Source organism: Mycteria americana, chromosome 1, assembly GCF_035582795.1.
Source record: "Mycteria americana isolate JAX WOST 10 ecotype Jacksonville Zoo and Gardens chromosome 1, USCA_MyAme_1.0, whole genome shotgun sequence".
Classification (NCBI taxonomy): Eukaryota; Metazoa; Chordata; class Aves; order Ciconiiformes; family Ciconiidae; genus Mycteria; species Mycteria americana.
This window is the reverse complement of record NC_134365.1, coordinates 100,274,666-100,292,247: the sequence shown is the minus strand read 5'-3', so window position 1 is coordinate 100,292,247 and position 17,582 is coordinate 100,274,666. Positions and strand designations below refer to the sequence as shown.

General features: G+C 39.6%; 1 protein-coding gene across 1 annotated transcript in view; it reads left to right on the top strand.

The window, feature by feature from the left end:
* The window catches only part of GUCA1C (guanylate cyclase activator 1C), a 33,249-nt gene that overhangs the window by 8,437 nt on the left and 7,230 nt on the right, over positions 1–17,582 (top strand). The window contains exon 2 of the mRNA XM_075491820.1: positions 17,218–17,367. Within this exon, the coding sequence (XP_075347935.1) occupies positions 17,218–17,367 (150 nt within the window). The remainder of the gene's footprint in view (positions 1–17,217; positions 17,368–17,582) is intronic.

Below are 17,582 nucleotides of genomic sequence, written 5' to 3'. Positions count from 1 at the left end.
GAAGTAGATCAAGGAGGAGTCCTACAAGCTCTGTCTTTAGAAAGGTTTAATCCACTTACTTACTTCAGAGAGAATGTAATAATGGGCATGTCTGTCTGTACTCTCAACCTTTCCATCCTTATTTACAGCATAAATTGTAGCTATTCCTCACAGTCAATCCAGGATTAGACTGTTATGCGTTGATAATGATTGGCATATAATTCAAAGTCAACCACTTTGAGGATCTCCTCATTTTTCTTTTTTTAATATGCATGTTTGTAGTCTGTGAGTGAGTCTGGATTTTCATGAACTATAATTTGAGCTTTCTACTTTAGCCACATTCTGAGACCCCATCTAGTTTAGAACTGGGCATTAAAGGTAATGTCACATGAGTACAGATAGTCACTAAAAAAAATAGAAACTTACACTGTAAGAGGTTAACCATGGCCATTTAAATGCAGACTGGTCATGAGCAAGACGCTGAACCTGAGAGATATAAATGTGAATAGAAAAAAGAGACACTTTCTGCATAGTAACCTGAGAGCCAAAAAATCATTACCAGGTGATGGCCCTGCCCCAGAGACGCACCATTATTACAGCAAATTTATGAGAGAATGCCCACCTGGGCAACTTAGTCTGCATGTATTCAAGAAAATCCTGGGTCTGCAAGGGCTGGATCCACAGGGAGATATATACATTAAAAAAGTGTTTGATATCTTTGATCTGAACCAGGTAAACCTTCTTTTCTTTATTTCTTTAATCTCATACTATTGCTTTGTTTGTGAGTTGTAGCCTGGAGGCTCCTCTTTGTGCTCTGCTCACAAAACTGCTATTGTGGACAGGGTTGCAATTATGGTGCACCAGAGGTGAAGAAGTGGGACCGTGCTTTGAGGGCTTTGAGTAGGACTCTTGTTAGTACTTTCCAGGGGTACTTAAAAAATGTCAAGAAACAATTCTGAAAATGAGATGTAATTTGCAGTTCACTGGTTATTCTATCCTTTGCTTGTCCTGCGCTTGTACGTAAGCATATGAAAATACTGGTATGCTCAAATACAAAGTTAATAAGTTTTTACAGCAATGTTAGGGAGGAAAATATGGTCTGCACTTAACTGATGATGAAGTGCAGCGTAGATAAACAAATTTGTCCAAAGTACTGTATCAAACATGTGGCAGAGAGGAAAATGTAACTCAGATGAGGAAATCGCACACACTGCCCAAACTATAAGACCAAACAGACTACCCAATGAAGAGGTGAAGCAGCTTCTCCAGGCTAATTTATGCTCCCTACTACTGCAATAACTGCCTGTGACTGCAATCAGCTCTCCTTAATGTAGCTGGTTCCCAGACAGACAATATTTATTTTCCTTAGGTGTACAGACAAGGCCAAAGCCTTGGTCACCTGGTACCCGTGTATAGCACTTTTCACTAGGTTTAGAAGACCTTAGACCATGTTATTGTGGAGGGAGACGGCAAAAGACATCAGATAATCTAACAACTGACAGACTGGCAGACAAGTGTGGGCTGTTTTCTAAGTCTGTCTTGAGCACTGCCTCATGTTCATAAGGTCCTGGAGCTGGCCACGTTGAGCTCTCCACTCATTGCAACGCTGGAGTGTCCTAGGGCACTGCCTGTCATCACATGCTCTGCAGATTTGTGAAACCTTCAGATGTGCGAGACGTTCAGATTCTGGATTAATGTAAAAGTGAGGAGAGTGGAATAAAAGCAGGTTTAAGAAAGAGCATTTGCTCACCTTTAGTTGCTGTGGCAGCCACCAAACACTTAAAACAAAATGGGAACCCTCTGCTAATTGTTGCTTCTCTATCTGGTGTTTCAGAGTTGTGTCACCCTGCTCTGCAGGCTGTCATCACTCTCATATATGAAGCGGTCAAGTTGCCAGATAGCAAAGCAACTTTTCCCATAAGAAGTAGAGGGCAGATGCTTGGGGGGACTTAATACTTGTGTTTTAAACATAGAAGGACAATATGCATAGTGTGGAGGACAGAGAGGCAGGAGGAGCTGCACCAGAATTGTCAGCTTGAGAACATGCTGTCTTTTCAGCATGGCTTTCAGGATCATCATCCTGAAAGATCTCAGCTGCTTCATCTGTGTGACTGAACTTCCTCTTTTACCAGGAACTTTCTTGCTGTATATTTCTGAACTGTACCTTATCATTGTCTTCATCCTCATCTTCCTCACATGAACCAAGATCAGTCAAGGCTAAAGGATGGAAAAACAGGGTAAAGGCCAGGAATTCAGTCTCACAGAAAAACTGCTTCATCACCCATCATATTGCTAACCATCGCACCTTTCAGGAACACATCCTTGGGGGACAGCAGGGCATGGCTGTATAGTCAATACAATACATTTCCCCCGACTGTCTTCTCCCATTTTGTAACGCTCAGGGTCACAGATACCAGACAACGACGGGTGGCCTGCTTGATTACAGCAAACTAGGTGGGTTGGGACAGCAGTCCCTCCACCAGAGAAGGCCATCTGTGTGCAGCACCAGCACCTCACTCAAGTATAGCAAATCTATGCATTTGCCAGCGTTCACAGCTAAGGTCTTTTCCAAACTATCACACGCATGGCCATTGACAGAAATTGTGATCCTTGAACACCTCTTGGAGGGTCTTAGCATAGCACCTCTTCCATTCCTTATAGTTATCCTTTTTTTTTTTTTTCAGGTGTTTCATACGTAGGTTTGCTGAAAATTTCAGCTCTATGTGTAATGTGGAGTTGAGTTGTGGTTACAGCAAGGAGACCCCAACGTGGAGATTAGCTTCCAAGCTAAAAGAAAAATGAGGGGGGAAAAAAATAAGCAGAAAAACGAAGTACAGGAATGGATATTAAACAATACAGCAACTGGGAATCAAGCTAGAGTGTACCAAATCTCACAAATCTATGCTGGTCACTAGCCAGTGAGCATTTGTAAAGGTATGTTAGGTATTGAGAAGATCAACCTTGCTAGGGAAGGATGTTGGCCACACAAATCTAAATCTCGCATATTTAAGACCAGCAGAGATTTTTATTCAAAATAAAAATGGAAAGGAACAATTTAAGATGTAAGATTTATATCCTGAGCCCACAACAACTTTTTACTGAGCTTTACAGATTTGTTCTATTTTAATCTCTATTCAGTATAATGATTGCACTTCTGCATACAGACTTTGTTTCTTTTTCTAACATTGTTAACAGCACTCTATTTTCACAAGTTTAGTTATACTTTTTTCCTTTTTACCAAGACTAATGACCACTATTTTTAAGGTATACTTTTAGAAATAACAAGCATCAATCAAACACTTTTCAAGTACATGGCTATAATGCTTTTTATGTAGTTAAGCTGGGAATAAAGTGGCAACACACCAGCCTCTCAGGGCAGGAGAAAGGAACGTTGTATGTTATTGATGAGGTAAAATAAGAGGATCTCCTTATTCCATATGCTCACTTTTTGTCCTATACCCTTTCTACAGCTTTTGCTTTTTCTCCTCCCTGGGGCTTTTGGCAGAAATGTAGGCTTTGATCCTGACAAGTGCTTTTAATTAAGTACAGATGTGTGAAGAGGGGTCAATGGATGGCTGACTGGGAATATCACACTGTGGGCTCTGAAATGGCAGCTATGATTGTACAAATAAGGGGTCATTATGCTTCCATGACATTATGTAGAACATTTAGGCGCTGTGCAATATTAAACAGATGATAATCTTTCCTCTCCAAGCCACAGGAGTTAATGGATGCAAGTGGTTGTATGCATAACGCACAAATTCAGAAATAATTTGGTCATTTGAGTTTTTGCTTGCATTCAGTTTCCTTCAGTACTACAGCAACTTCTCAGGTTTGTAGATCAAAATTTCATTTCCTTTGCTATTGTATTCTTGTCTGGTTGTTGCTTTCTAATAAAGGGGCCATTATCCCAGTGAGTGGTGAAGTATACAAAACTTCTTGATAGAAATTATTTCCTTTTTCTTAATAGTACCCTTTATATAGAAGTGCTTTTTAGCTAGACGGCTAGCAAACCTGAACCTTCTCCCATGCTTCCCCCAGCTGACTTCTATAGATATATGACCTGACTTTTTTCTTATCTAACTTTTTGTGGCCAGATAATAACATGGTTTAATAGTGGAGCTTTTACAGTTTAAAGTTGTTATGACTTCTATTGCTGAAGCTTATATAGAAAAGCATATGGTTTGGGGACTAGTATACAGTTGATCTAAATCTAAAGAAACTCATTCTGGAAAATGTAAGTCATTTAATAAGGTGTTCTACTCTCAGCATAAAATATATTTTTCTCATTTAGGTTTCTGTTTTCTCACAAATAGCAATCTGCTCAGAAAGCTGTGCTAAAGTGTTAGGCCTGAGATTAATCTACAATTCCAATTATAGCAGCCTAATGCTCCTTGAGTTAAATTGGGGTCATCCATGCTTGGAGGTATTGTATCATAGAATAACATGATAAAACACTCTTAAAAGGTGATAGACTTTCTCCTCTGTGTTTCACGTATGCCCAGTTTAAAACCTCTAGCAGGTAAGGTGTGGAATATTAACCTCATAGGATGCCAATGGGACTTAGCGGGGGGGGCAGTAATTACAGTTGTGAATTGCATTTCACCTCCTTGTTAGCCCTGTTGCTTCCAGCTGAAGTCTGTTACAGACATCTTTCTCCTACTTAGGATTTCCATCTTAAAAAAAACAACTTGCCCATAAACCGAACAGTTAAAAAGCTCTCCAGACCCTTCACCAGGGTGAAGGCTCTGGAGAAAAGTCTTATAAGGAGCGGCTGAGGGAACTGGGGTTGCTTAGTCTGGAGAAGCGGCGGCTGAAGGGAGACCTTCTCACTCTCTCCAACTACCTGTAAGGAGATTGTAGTGAGGTGGGTGTCAGTCTCTTCTCCCAAGTAACTAGCGACAGGACGAGAGGAAATGGCCTCAAGTTGCCTCAGGAGAGGTTTAGATTGGATATTAGGAAAAATTTCTCGACTGCAAGGGTGGTCAAGCGCTGGAACAGGCTGCCCGGAGAGGTGGTGGAGTCCCCATCCCTGGAGGCGGTCAAAAAACGTGTGGACGTGGCACGTTGGGAGATGGTTTAGTAGGCATGGAGGTGTTGGGTTGACGGTTGGACTAGATGATCTTAGAGGTCTTTTCCAACCTTAATGATTCTATGATTCTATGAAAAAGGAATTATGGCAGCATGGTAGTTTTTTTGACAATTTGTGATAGATTGAAAGCCTAGTCAAAGCTTGTTTCACTCAAGTCATCCCTACAAATACCAACAGGAATTCAGTTGCAAGCCAAACCTTATCATTCCCTGCATTTTTTTAGGTTGGAGATAATAGAGTAGTTCATCTCCCCCCTCATGGAAATGACCATGGTCACTGGACGTACGACAGGGAGGGGTACATCTTCACAGCACAATTCAATGTCATGTAGAGATTGATGTTACCTCTGGTCTTGGCAGCAGGCAGACCACGTAAGCTCAGAGCATTGCACTAACTTACCGTGCCAAAGAGGCAACGCTACTCTGGCTGTATGGTTTCTTGGACTCAGTTATGTTGCGTGTCTATATGTGGCAGAGCATAGTACTGTACAGGTATTCATACCTCTGGCTCAACAGGGTGCACCTGTTCAATGTATAAAAGCTGTTTCCAGTCAGTGCCTGTTTCTATTGGAGATTAGTGACATAGGCTGTGTCCTAAAAGCTCTCTTCTCAGGAACACACTAAATAAATGCTAACCATTTCTGGTGTGTCTCTTGTTCCAACCACCAGCTGTTTCATAATTAAATTACCTTATTCACCAAGTATGCAGATGACACTAATTTTTCCATGTTTCTTAAAAACAAGGCTTCTATATCAAGACTTTTCATCCTTTCCTTGACCTCTGTGGGATGCTTTGCTAATAATTAAACAAACAAACAAACAAATAAATAAATATGCTAGTGAAGTTTGAAAGTTGTTCTTCATCATTCTTAGCTCCAGTGAAAAAAATAAAGATGCTGAACGTTCAGAACTGTAATTGCAAAGTTAACTTTCTTTGAGATTATCACAAGGAGTGCAGGAGGTAGCATTTAAGCAAATGTTTTATTCATGACTCATACATTAATACTCATAAGCATTATTTACACAATGGCATTGGCAGTATAATAAATGGTGGGTTTACCTCTTGCTACAGCTTTCCAATGAAAACCTTCAAAAATAATGTTTTTATTAAAATACAAGTGCAACAGAGTTCATTTTTTTAAAAGATTCTCTTTATTAGGTCATTTTAGGGAAAAATTACCTCAGTCTTCTTCAACCTTAAGCTATTTGTAATACAAAAATGAAAAAGCTGCAACCACACAGAAGTAAGCTGAATTCTTCGTGCTTTTTTTATTCTTTCTGCATCTCAGTCCACGCATAACTGTCATGCAGTCCTAGTTCATGCAGCCTACTGATGAATTTTGGAGAGGAAAGAGTTATATTTATCTAAAATACTTCAGTAGTTGCCAAGTATACTGATGTATATTTGGTTTTCTGTGAGAATATGTATCATATTTCAGAGAGATTATATCCTTCAAAATGAGCTTACACCAATGTTAAAGGAGAGAGCATATCTAGAAAAATAATGTCTGGTGTATCCATAATATATTGGAAGTGTTAGTTGCTCTTAAACAGAACTAAGGAAACATTCTATAGTCAGCACTGCTACTATTTAACACTTATTCTGAAAAACCTTCTTTCTTTAAATCAGAAACCCAGATCATTGTCATCCACTTCCACTGGCTTGCAGATAGGTTTTGCCACCACTAAAAATAAAAGTTGAACGCTGTAAGAACTGATTGATTGATTGATTGATTGGGTTCTTATGAACTGTGAAGGACAAAATTTGCATAGCCATTTAACATGTGAAGCAATGTACTGAAAATGGGATGCTGCTATTGTAGTTCTCTTATTGCTTATTTTGGTGTTAACTGAAACTCACTACAGGAATAAGTGTCTGTTGCTTTGTAAGAAAATTGGATTTTAAAAGGTAGGATATACTGTGAAGAGTAAAGAAGATGAATAGGTATGTGGCACCAAAGGAAAATTATGCAAGTTCAAGGATTTTCTGTTAACATTTTATAAAGCATTGGATAGTCCTCAACAGAGAACAGTATTTTCTGCTACACTTCTTATGCAGAGATAATGTTGGTAGATGCAGAAAAATGGACACTCCACAGCAAAGAGTTTAGGAAAGCTTTAGAAAAGGAGCCACCAACTGATGTCAATCTTTCTGGTTTGTGCTTTTTCATTTAAAATTTAAAGCAGTTCTGTAATAAACTGTTCTGTGATAAAGTAGTTCTGTGATAAAGAGTTCATCTGACATCATTATGCAGATTAGAACTATAAAAAAATTTTAAAAGGAATCCATTTTAAAATCTAAAGAAGAAAGTTAAAACAGGCTGTTTGATGTAGAACAGATAACAAGAAATGCAAAAATGTGTTCCTTCAATAGAACTTTGTTGTGTGTTGAAATGACCACATAGCAATGTAAATGAAACCTCAAGCTACCTTTTTCTTTTTTTTTTCCTGAAGAGTAAGAATTTCCCTTCACTCCTTGTACTTTGCACAATGCTGACAAGTGTTGGGAGGCAGACTACCATTCCTTTTTTCCTCATGCCTGCTCCTTCCCCACTGTCCTGCTGTGTCTTTATAGTTCCGATTTTCAGGTAGACTTTTCAACATCTGATTCTGTGTTCTGGCTATAAATAGACGTTATCCTCTCTGGTTATAGGGACATGAATGTAATTAGCCAAGTATATCTTCTCAGGGATCATAGTAGAAGGAAATGCAAATCATTTGGCCATGAAATTCTCCATGAAAGCAGTGGTTGCACCTCATGTTCCAAGAAAAGCATGTAAATCTTCACAGAAAGGTGTAATATTTTTCAGAGATGTTTTGATGAGTAATGTAACTCATTCTTCATTTGACTTTCAGTTGTTTTCTCCCTCCACTTTTTCCCCCTTCTTAAGAATTGTGAGAGACAGAGGAATATTATTTTCCTTGGTATGAGGCAATTAGTAGCTAGATTCTACTGAAGACATTATTTTGTTAGAGACTGACATGGCCCAACTATGCAATGGTTACCGAGCACTATGTGATAGCTACCTTCCACATTCTTATTGAAGGCATGAAGAGCTCTTAAAAGAAGACATAAAATGACTGCTAGTGAGCAATACTTGAAAGGCTACCTGGAACCTAAGTATTAAGTGTTTCCACCTCTATATTTTCCCAGACGTTATTGAACAACTTTCAAATATTTCTTTCCCAGAAATATTTTCCCAGACTTTCCTGAAAAACTTTCCTCTTTTGTATCCTAAGTCTTCAAATAGTTGTGCAAACATAAGCTCAGATGCACACATAATTTTAGGGATATCTTCAGGCTTAAATGACTCTCTGGACAAGTACGCTTTTCTTGGCTTACTCTAACCAGCCAGCTTAACCAAGGCAGTAAGGTTGAAGCAGCAACATCTGCATTACACACTTGTTGTGGTTTAACTCCAGCCGGCAACTAAGCACCACACAGCCGCTTGCTCACTCCCTGCCCTGGTGGGATGGGGAGAGAATCAGAAGAGTAAAAGTGAGAAAATTTGTGGGTTGAGATAAAGACAGTTTAAAAGGGAAAGCAAGAGCCGTGCATGCAAGCAAAGCAAAGCAAGGAATTCATTCACTCCTTCCCATGGGCAAGCAGGTGTTCAGCCATCTCCAGGAAAGCAGGGCTCCATCACACGTAATGGTGACTTGGGAAGACAAACGCCATCACTCCTAATGTCCCCCGCCATCACTTCCTTCTTCTTCCCCAGCTTTATATGCTGAGCATGACATCATATGGTATGGAATAGCCCTTTGACCAGTTTGGATCAGCTATCTTCGCTGTGCCCCCTCCCAGCTTCTTGTGCACCTGGCAGAGCACGGGAAGCTGAAAAGTCCTTGACTAGTTGTCCTGGTTTCAGCTGAGATAGAGTTAATTTTCTTTATAGTAGCTAGTATGGGGCTATGTTTTGGATTTGTGCTGAAAACAGTGTTGGTAATACAGGGATGTTTTAGTTGTTGCTAAGTAGTACTTATGCTAAATCAAGGACTTTTCAGCTTACTTAGGAACAACTAAAACATCAGTGTGTTATCAACATTGTTCTCATACTAAATCCAAAACACAGCACTATACCAGCTACTAGGAAGAAAATTAACTCTATCCGAGCTGAAACCAGGACAACACTACACTATGGGGCCAAGAGTCATATAAACTGATATTGTGGTTGGCAAGACATGCTATGTTTTATGCCGCTCCTTTTCCGTGGTTCCTGTGTTGGCCCAGCACATGTGGATAGCACTACCACTTTGCCCAGAGAAGTCTAACTCTTACTTTTTCTGGTTTTGAACCCTTTTTCACTCTCACAATCACCTCTCATTAGTCTCCACAACAAGAAGTACTTAGAAAACTTATTTTCTTTTCATGAAAGTCATAGCTATCACATTGTAGGGTCAGCAATAAAAGCCTGTGTTAAAAAATTAACCAGCTTCTAAACCAAGGGCTGGAAGAAAATAAGAATCAAGATATCTCTTAGTCAGAAAGAATTCTTCTGTCAGAAGTAACAAAAATCTACAGCTCTTACTACCTGAAATATTTGGGCTTTTTGGAGTTGACATGTACCTGTACAAATCCTTTTCCCATTAGTTTCTGACACAATCCAACAAAAGCAACAAAAACAACAAAGACAAACCATTTGCTTCTCCTTAATCTGGAGTAATGTTGCATAAAATTACCTCAAATGTAAAGTAACTAGCCTGATCACTGTAAATAAGGAGAAGATTAAATTAAGTTTTGCTGTGTTCAAGGCACTGTAGTTATATCAATTTTGTCAGCAAGTTTAAGTGCCTTTGAAAGGTACTGTACCCTTATAAAAAATTCCATGGAATAGAAACTATGCTCTATGAATATTTCACCTGGTTCCATGAAACACTACTCTATTTATTTATAGACTGTCTTAAAGAAAGTCTTTGTTCTATTTCTTAACTACCTCCAGATTTTTTTTACATCCAATTTTATATATTGATTCCAAAAAGGAATCTATTACTTTGTAAGGACTTCCCACAATTATTGGTGCAATTTCACAATCTTAATTTTGTTTTCTAGTGGTTTGGCACAGGACTTACTGCTGTGATAGTACTAACTTATGCTATAATAATGTGTCATTACCAGCTAAAAGCCTACGTTAACATTATCATTAAAATCATCACTTGCTTAATGTCAGTACAGTTGAATTCTTGACTATAGGATTTGATGGTACGAGTTATGATCTGAAAGTTTTAGACCAGAGGTAATTCCCCAGTAGTGGCACAGCACCATCAAGCGTGGAAGGCCGATTCTTTACATGGGATATTAAAGTGAGGTCTGTCTCAGATTTATATTACAGCATTGCAGAATTCAGTGGCTTTTTTTTGCATTTCAAAAAGGGTAGTCTGAATGTCCAAGAAATTTTCTCTTTAAAAACAAAATTTCAAAATATTCATGTAGGCAAGTGCTATTAAGTAATATTCCAGTAGAATTTTCCTTGCATAGCAGTCTTGATGCTTAGCTGGATTGGATTAAGCTATGCAATGGCGCAGCGGTACCCACAGTGCACACCACGGAGTGTCCCCACCTCACTGAATAGCCCCTTCCTTGCCATCTGTGCACAGCGTGTCCAGGCTCACTGCATTTGCAATAGAGATTTGCTGCACTTGGGCAGTAGGTCCGTCACACTGTAGAGCATGTCCAGATCAAAGACCCAGTTTGTGCATGGCACAAGGCCAGATGTACTACATCCACTGACGCTTTGGCACCTGGCTGTCAGGAGTCCTCTTTCACACTAGGACCCAGCACCTGAGATCCACAGGTTAAGACAGCCCAGCCCATAGGTCCTGTATGAAGCTGTAACACTAACTATGTTGCACAAGAGACCTAGAGAAAATGAGTCACTGCATTGGATAGAGAGAAATCAGTGGCAAAAAGTACTGACAATAAAAATTAAGCACTTAGAGGTTTGGTCAAGTGATTCTTTGGCTTAACGTTTTTGCCTTGTTTTTTTCTTTAACATGGACTAAATTTGTACCACATATATTTTTACTGAATGTCCTGCAGAAACAAATGTAGCAAAACTCAATGTGAATCAGTATAGGAAGGGAGGAATATGAAAGACTGATGAAGTTCAATTTTATTTAAAAATAATCTTCATCATCTACACAGCACTCCATTGAGTTGTGTTACCTGAGTTCCTACACTCCCTGACTGTTTTTAAAACAGAAGAAAGGGTTTCGAGTTTCCTCTGCAGTTACTCAGTGACCAATATTACACATGAAACTGAAGCAATTACACTTTTCTAATTGAAAATTTCATTTAAGTGTAAACAAATTATCATGTACTATGCAGCTTTCACTGAGCTTAAAAAGCACTTGGAGCGTATTACTACCGTTACCAGCTAACACTAATTTTGTCACACTACATGAACAGGCAATGAAGATTAACTTTATACAATTAATAATAATTACTTTTAAATACTACTTGTTAAATTATGATGTAGATAAAGGGGAAAGTAATTTTAATGAGAAACAGTTCAGGAATCTGCTTCTTTTATTAAAAGAAACTTTAAGTATTGTTTAAAAGTGCAACTGTCTTTTTTTCTATTTATTTCCTTATTAATTATGAATAAAGCAGTTAGAGGCTACTTCAGGTTTACATTTTCTTCTTTTTCCCCTTTATCATTTAAGTGTTGCTTTGAAACATCCGAAACTATGCAATCATGATTCACAAATTTGTTGGTGACAATGATGTTGGTGAACCACGCTTTGGAAACAATAATTGCAGGAAAAATGCATCAGAAATTGGATGATCTGTTTTAACTAACTTGGCTGCAAGCTCATGTAATGGCAATAAATTGGTAACTGTTTTCTTGTGACAGAACATGATCTATAATCTCCCATTTTTTACAGAAATAAAAAATGCCTACTAGGTAAAGAAGGCAGAGTATTAACTTTTTCCTTCCCTGAGGTCCTTTATCTGATAATACCAAGTAGTTTACGGAATGACAGTATATGTGTTTAACTTTTAGGAGCCTTCTTGCATAGGTCCCTTGAGATATTAATTCCTAAAAACATTATCTAGGAGCACCCGAGATAATCTGCCAAACAGAGCATCTTTGCCACTAGCAGACATGTATGTCTTCAAAGTCCTTTTCCTGGAGGTTTATCCTGCTACATTCTTGGGTTTGTCAAACAAGAAAAATTTGCTTAAATTGCCAGCAAGATATTTGCTGAAAAATGCATTATGTGGTCATAGCTGCATTTTTTAGTTTTCTCTCTCTTGACTATTGCTTTGTTTTAAGTTGGGAAAGATGGTCCTAAAAGCACAGGCTCAAAATTAGGGGTGCAGAAAGCTGAACCCCACTATCCAGGAGATGATGGCAGAGGGCTCGGTCCTTGAGCACGTGCTTTCCTTCAGTACAGCCCTCCTGGGCACCGCTGTGCCGTGCTGCAGGCTGAGCACAGGACCCAGCCCAATGCCTGGGTGATTTCCTTGTCTCCCTGCTTCTCCAGTAATCTTGAAAGAAAATCGTGAGTGATGGCAGGGAGTTGGGGGATAGCTGTTAATTTTAAAGAAATAAAATTGTTTGCCATCTTAACATTTTGGATTTCACCAGGTTTTACCAGAGTAGCCTACAAGCCTAAGAGCCAGGACACATAGCTGGCTCTGCATTTCCAACTCTTCCAACACAAAGGTCCTGGTATTTCCTAAGTCCCCAAATCTTGCAGGTCCTCTTCATCTGGGCAAAGCAGAACCTTGTGTAACAGTCTGGTCAATACAGCCTTGTCTCTTAATGTAACAGTGGGTATGCAACTATCAGAAAACCACTTAACAATCTGCAGCTCCTAATTCCCTGCTTCGTTCTTCATCCTTATCTAATAGCCTTTGCTTGCCAGGAGTCTCCCCCCATCCGTGACAAATGCCAGCTTTGTTTACTTAGGAAACTGGTGATTCTGGCCACAGTCCATAGGGGATCTGGAGCTCTCTCCAAGCCCCAAACTCCAGTATCAGACCTTAGGGATACGTCAAAGTAATAGAGTCACAAGTAGCTCAGTATTTCTTCAATAATGCGTACGCAACCTTTGAGGAACAGCTGAAAGTCGTCAGAAGGAAAAAGAAAGCAAGGAAATGGGGGAAGATGAAATGGAGTGAAATGAATCCTCCTTTAGGTTTCTGAGGGCGGAGAAAGCAGCGCTATATTTGAAATGGGGTTTACAGAGAAAGAGAGAAGCACATAGGATTAGCTATAAATTTCACAGTTATTCTGAGCTGTTGTAATCCGCTGTTTCACCTGTGCCTCCTCCCTCTGCCTTATGAGGTTTAAGTAGGATTCTGAAAGACGGGGGTGGGGAGGGAAGGTGGCTTAATGTCCTAAGGCCTAGGTTCGAAATACCTACACCATCTATATTTGCACACTTGTTAATCCTGATAAAGCCTGTTGAGCTATTCTCCTTGTGTCAGGTTGAGTTTAGAGATTTTTCAGGAGCAAATTTGAAAACAAGACACTGCTTATTGTGTATAGACTCTTAGTAGAGTCCGCAGTAGTCGGACTAAGAGGATGAGTTCACTCATCGCAGGGTTTTGCAGGGATAGAAACCTGCCCTCTCCACAGGCGTAGCCACGGTGTGCTGTGGCAGATGGCTGGCTCGCCATCCCAGTAGCACCGCATCAACACGGTGAGGAAATCACGCTCAGGTAGGAGCTAGGCAGCCAAAACGCCGAGTTCAGATCATTCTGGCCCAACCTTGAATTACCTTGCTGTTTAAGATCAGCTGTGAATACACAGCTGACAAGTCAATTATTTTTAATCTGTATTCAAATAGTTTGAAGCTGTGAGACTTTTTTAAGGACCTGTGAAGATTAGCAACGCTATTCTGGGAAGCAAAGGATCATACCCTCCTACGGCTCCGGGGCTGGGCTATTAACTGCCGTTGTGTAACGCCGCGGTCCCCCGCTGCCTGGCTTTGCCCTCACAGGACACACATCCCCATCCCCACCGAACAAAAGCGAGCAGCCTCCAGCAACTGCACATAGGCTGACATTCTGAAGCAAAAACATCTCATAAAAAGATAAAATTGCATTGCTTTGTCTTCAGGAGATGCAGTAACTAATGAACAACTGAAATGGGGCCTGGGGCCTGGGCAGGGGCAGTCAGGGCTGGTGGTGCCCTCAGGGCTGTGAGGATCAGGCTTGTATCATCAGCAAATTCTCCTTTCAGTTTTGGAGCCTTCTTTTGTCTTTGTTTTGTGAATCAAACTGTTCCATGCAGCACAGCATGGCCAGTGCCATACAGACACGGAAAATAAGCCTTCACACACAAGAAATGCATCCATCGCCCAAATCTGTCCCATATCCTAAGCTGCCAAATAAGCAGGCTTCACCAGCATTAACTCCATTTAATAAAAATATTAGAAATTTGCCCTTTGGAATAACAGAGTAAAGCACCAGAAGTAAATTATTTATATCTACCACCACTGGTGATCAGCTCTGCTTATTATGTCCTTTGGATTTTTAAAATATTATTATTATTATTATTATTATTATTATTATTATTATTATTATTACTATTACTATTGCTATTTTATTATTTTTATGGTAGCCCTTTGCTTGTGAATTACTGACTTGCTAACGAGCAACAGATACTTTACGGTGTGCACTGCACAGAATGAAGTTTTACAGAGCCTGGAGACACGTAAGGACCTACCTAGATACTTGTACTGTGAGTGTTTATAAAGCAGCGGATGGGTAAATCAGCATGGCAGTATTCTTTTAATAATATCATAACACATATATTGTATTACTTGTTGTACTCACAGAACCACACGATGATCTTCATAGGTCACTGTTATGATTTTTTCATTATTGAATGTACTATTCTGAGGCTTTTGGATGCCACTGTAAAAAGCGCAGTATTTCTCTTTATCTGAGAAAGCTATGGATATGTGTAACAAGATTGCCATAGCCTTCTGCATCACATAAATGTTTTCTTTTCTACCTACAATGTATGTTTTCTGGTGTAGAAAGGAAAAACAGCATATTTCTCATCAATCCTTTTGTGCAATGCTTCTGGTTCCGCATCATGTAGATAAGCATGTTTGCCTTCTCAGTATTTCTATTCCTGATGCACTGTCCGCTGCAGTTAACATGTTGCCAGTGGTCTTTGCATGTCTACAGACAGTGGCTGGGGCCTTACTGGCAACTACAATTTCTTTCAGGTGTTTTTCAGAGGTGGGTTTTTTTGACCTTGGCCTTCAGTCCCTTCCTGCTCAGGGCAGGCCAACTGATGCACCAGATCAGAATTACCTACCTGAACACATTAAGCCGATTTTCCAGACTTCGGATATTTTGTCGGAGCAACAACAGTGACACCAAGATGTAGGAAGAAAGCAAACAAAATACTATTTTCCAAAATCCAAAGTGAAATGTAAGGGAGAAAGAAGAAAATTAATCTTGTCGTGGACATCCAGCAAGCCTAAAATTAATCTGTAGTTTCAATAAGTAGTATGAAATGCAATAAAAAAGCAGCAATGTGAAATGCACCTAACCACATTCTTAATAGGTCTATCAAATCAGATGATGGAAACTTAATCAGCAAAATAAACCTTGCCCTCCAGTAAAATACGTGATGAGATACTTCTTGAAATAATACTTGCAAAATTGAAATTCAAGCTGGTGTGCCAAAAAGAAGCATAAAGTTTGTGGTACATTATGTGTCATTTTTTGGTAAAGCATCTGCTTTTAATACTGGGCCTAATCTTGTTTGAAAACTACATGCAGTTACTGCCAAATTTCATTTAATCCCAAACAGTGGTTGAATGGTGTCTTTGCCTTTGCTGAGTCTGCTGTCATTGCAATTACAGTAAATCCAGCAACCACAGCAGAACCTGCACAAAGAGTCTGTGAAGCAATGGTCAGTCTGCACAAGTTATGCATGCACCATTTCTGCACGTAGATTGAATCCAGTGTGTTTGAAACACTGGATTTACCTCTTAGGTGCCACTCTGCCAAACAGCCTTGCACAGAAATCAAAACAAGCACTACATGTACGGTCATGAGTCACACGGCACCTTTACAGGACTTCTTTTCCTTTAGTCTAGTACAATCTCAAGGGCAGATTAATGCCTGCCGGTTGCAAAACCTCAAGTGGCAAGACGTGTGTTGATGTATGACAATAAAATAAGTTACATGCTAAACCTACTAAGTACTCATCCAACCTTCTCTCCTCAATCACAGGCCACCTGAAACTGATGACAGTCTTTCCAAGGTTTTCCAAGCGATTGGATTCTGACCAACGTAAAGATCACAAGATTAAATTTACCAGCTGTTAATTCTTTTTATATGCACATGAGAAACAGTTGGAGCAAGTACTCTCCAAATTCAGCAACTCTTTCTTCCATCCTCACCACATTTTCAGAGAAACAGAGGAACTGTCGCAGTGGCTTAGACCACCTGACCATGGAGGCCTGTGCTTGACAGGTTTCCATCACCAGCTTCAGAGAAGGAAGCAGAAAATATGGAATTAAATCGATCTGAAATGCTCTTTCCCTATGAATATCCCCTGATCCTCACTATTTAGAAACTAGTTTATGACTTGAAGGCTTTATATCCCATGCAAAATGTATTAGTCAAAGAGACCTGATGTTTATATGGAAAAAACACAGTATCTGGAGTTCATGCCAGGTTATTGGTTACCATGTACAACACTTACTACATGATCTCTCACATGAATAACACCTGGAGCAGCTCTGTTGCAGTGGAAATCATCTGTTCTGCAGTAGCCATATGAATAGAAGCAACTCCACTGTAGAAATCTCATTACTACCAAACCAGATATCCCAGACTCCCCTTTTTCACACGTGGAAGTTTACCACAAAACTGTTTCTCTTCTCAAAAAATGTCAATAACAACTGCTTGGAACAGATTTGCCCCCCACCCCTACTGCCCCCAGCTTTCAGGGAAGAACAAAACTGTCTGTCCTAACGCCCCTTCCTATAGTGCTTCCAGTTGAGTGCCTCCTTTTTAAAAACCACAGGAGATTTCTATGTTAAGGTGCTTTATAAATCAGTGTGTATTATAGCGAATTCAATGACCTGTTTCTGTGAAATTGCCAGAATGACCAGAAAAAGCAGTGTTGTCAAATAGGTTTCTTTTCTCTCTCTCTCTCTTAGGATGGATTTATAGACTTCTTGGAGTTCATAGCTGCAATAAATTTGGTTATACGAGGGAAAATTGACCAAAAATTGAAATGGTATTTTAAGCTATATGATGCTGATGGAAACGGATGTATTGACAAAAAAGAACTATTAAGCATATTCACGGTAAGCAAGTTATGACCAATAGCAAGAGCATTTGACATAGTGCATTGCCCCTGAAACAGTGGTTACATCATGTGTTGTAAATGGATTGTCTGTACTTTACCTAATGCTTTACAGTTGTAAAACCAGAATTGTTCTGGCTAGCAACACTCCTGCCATTAGTTTCTTGCTTATTGAAGTAAACATATCTAAGTAGTATTTTACTTTAAACCATAGTT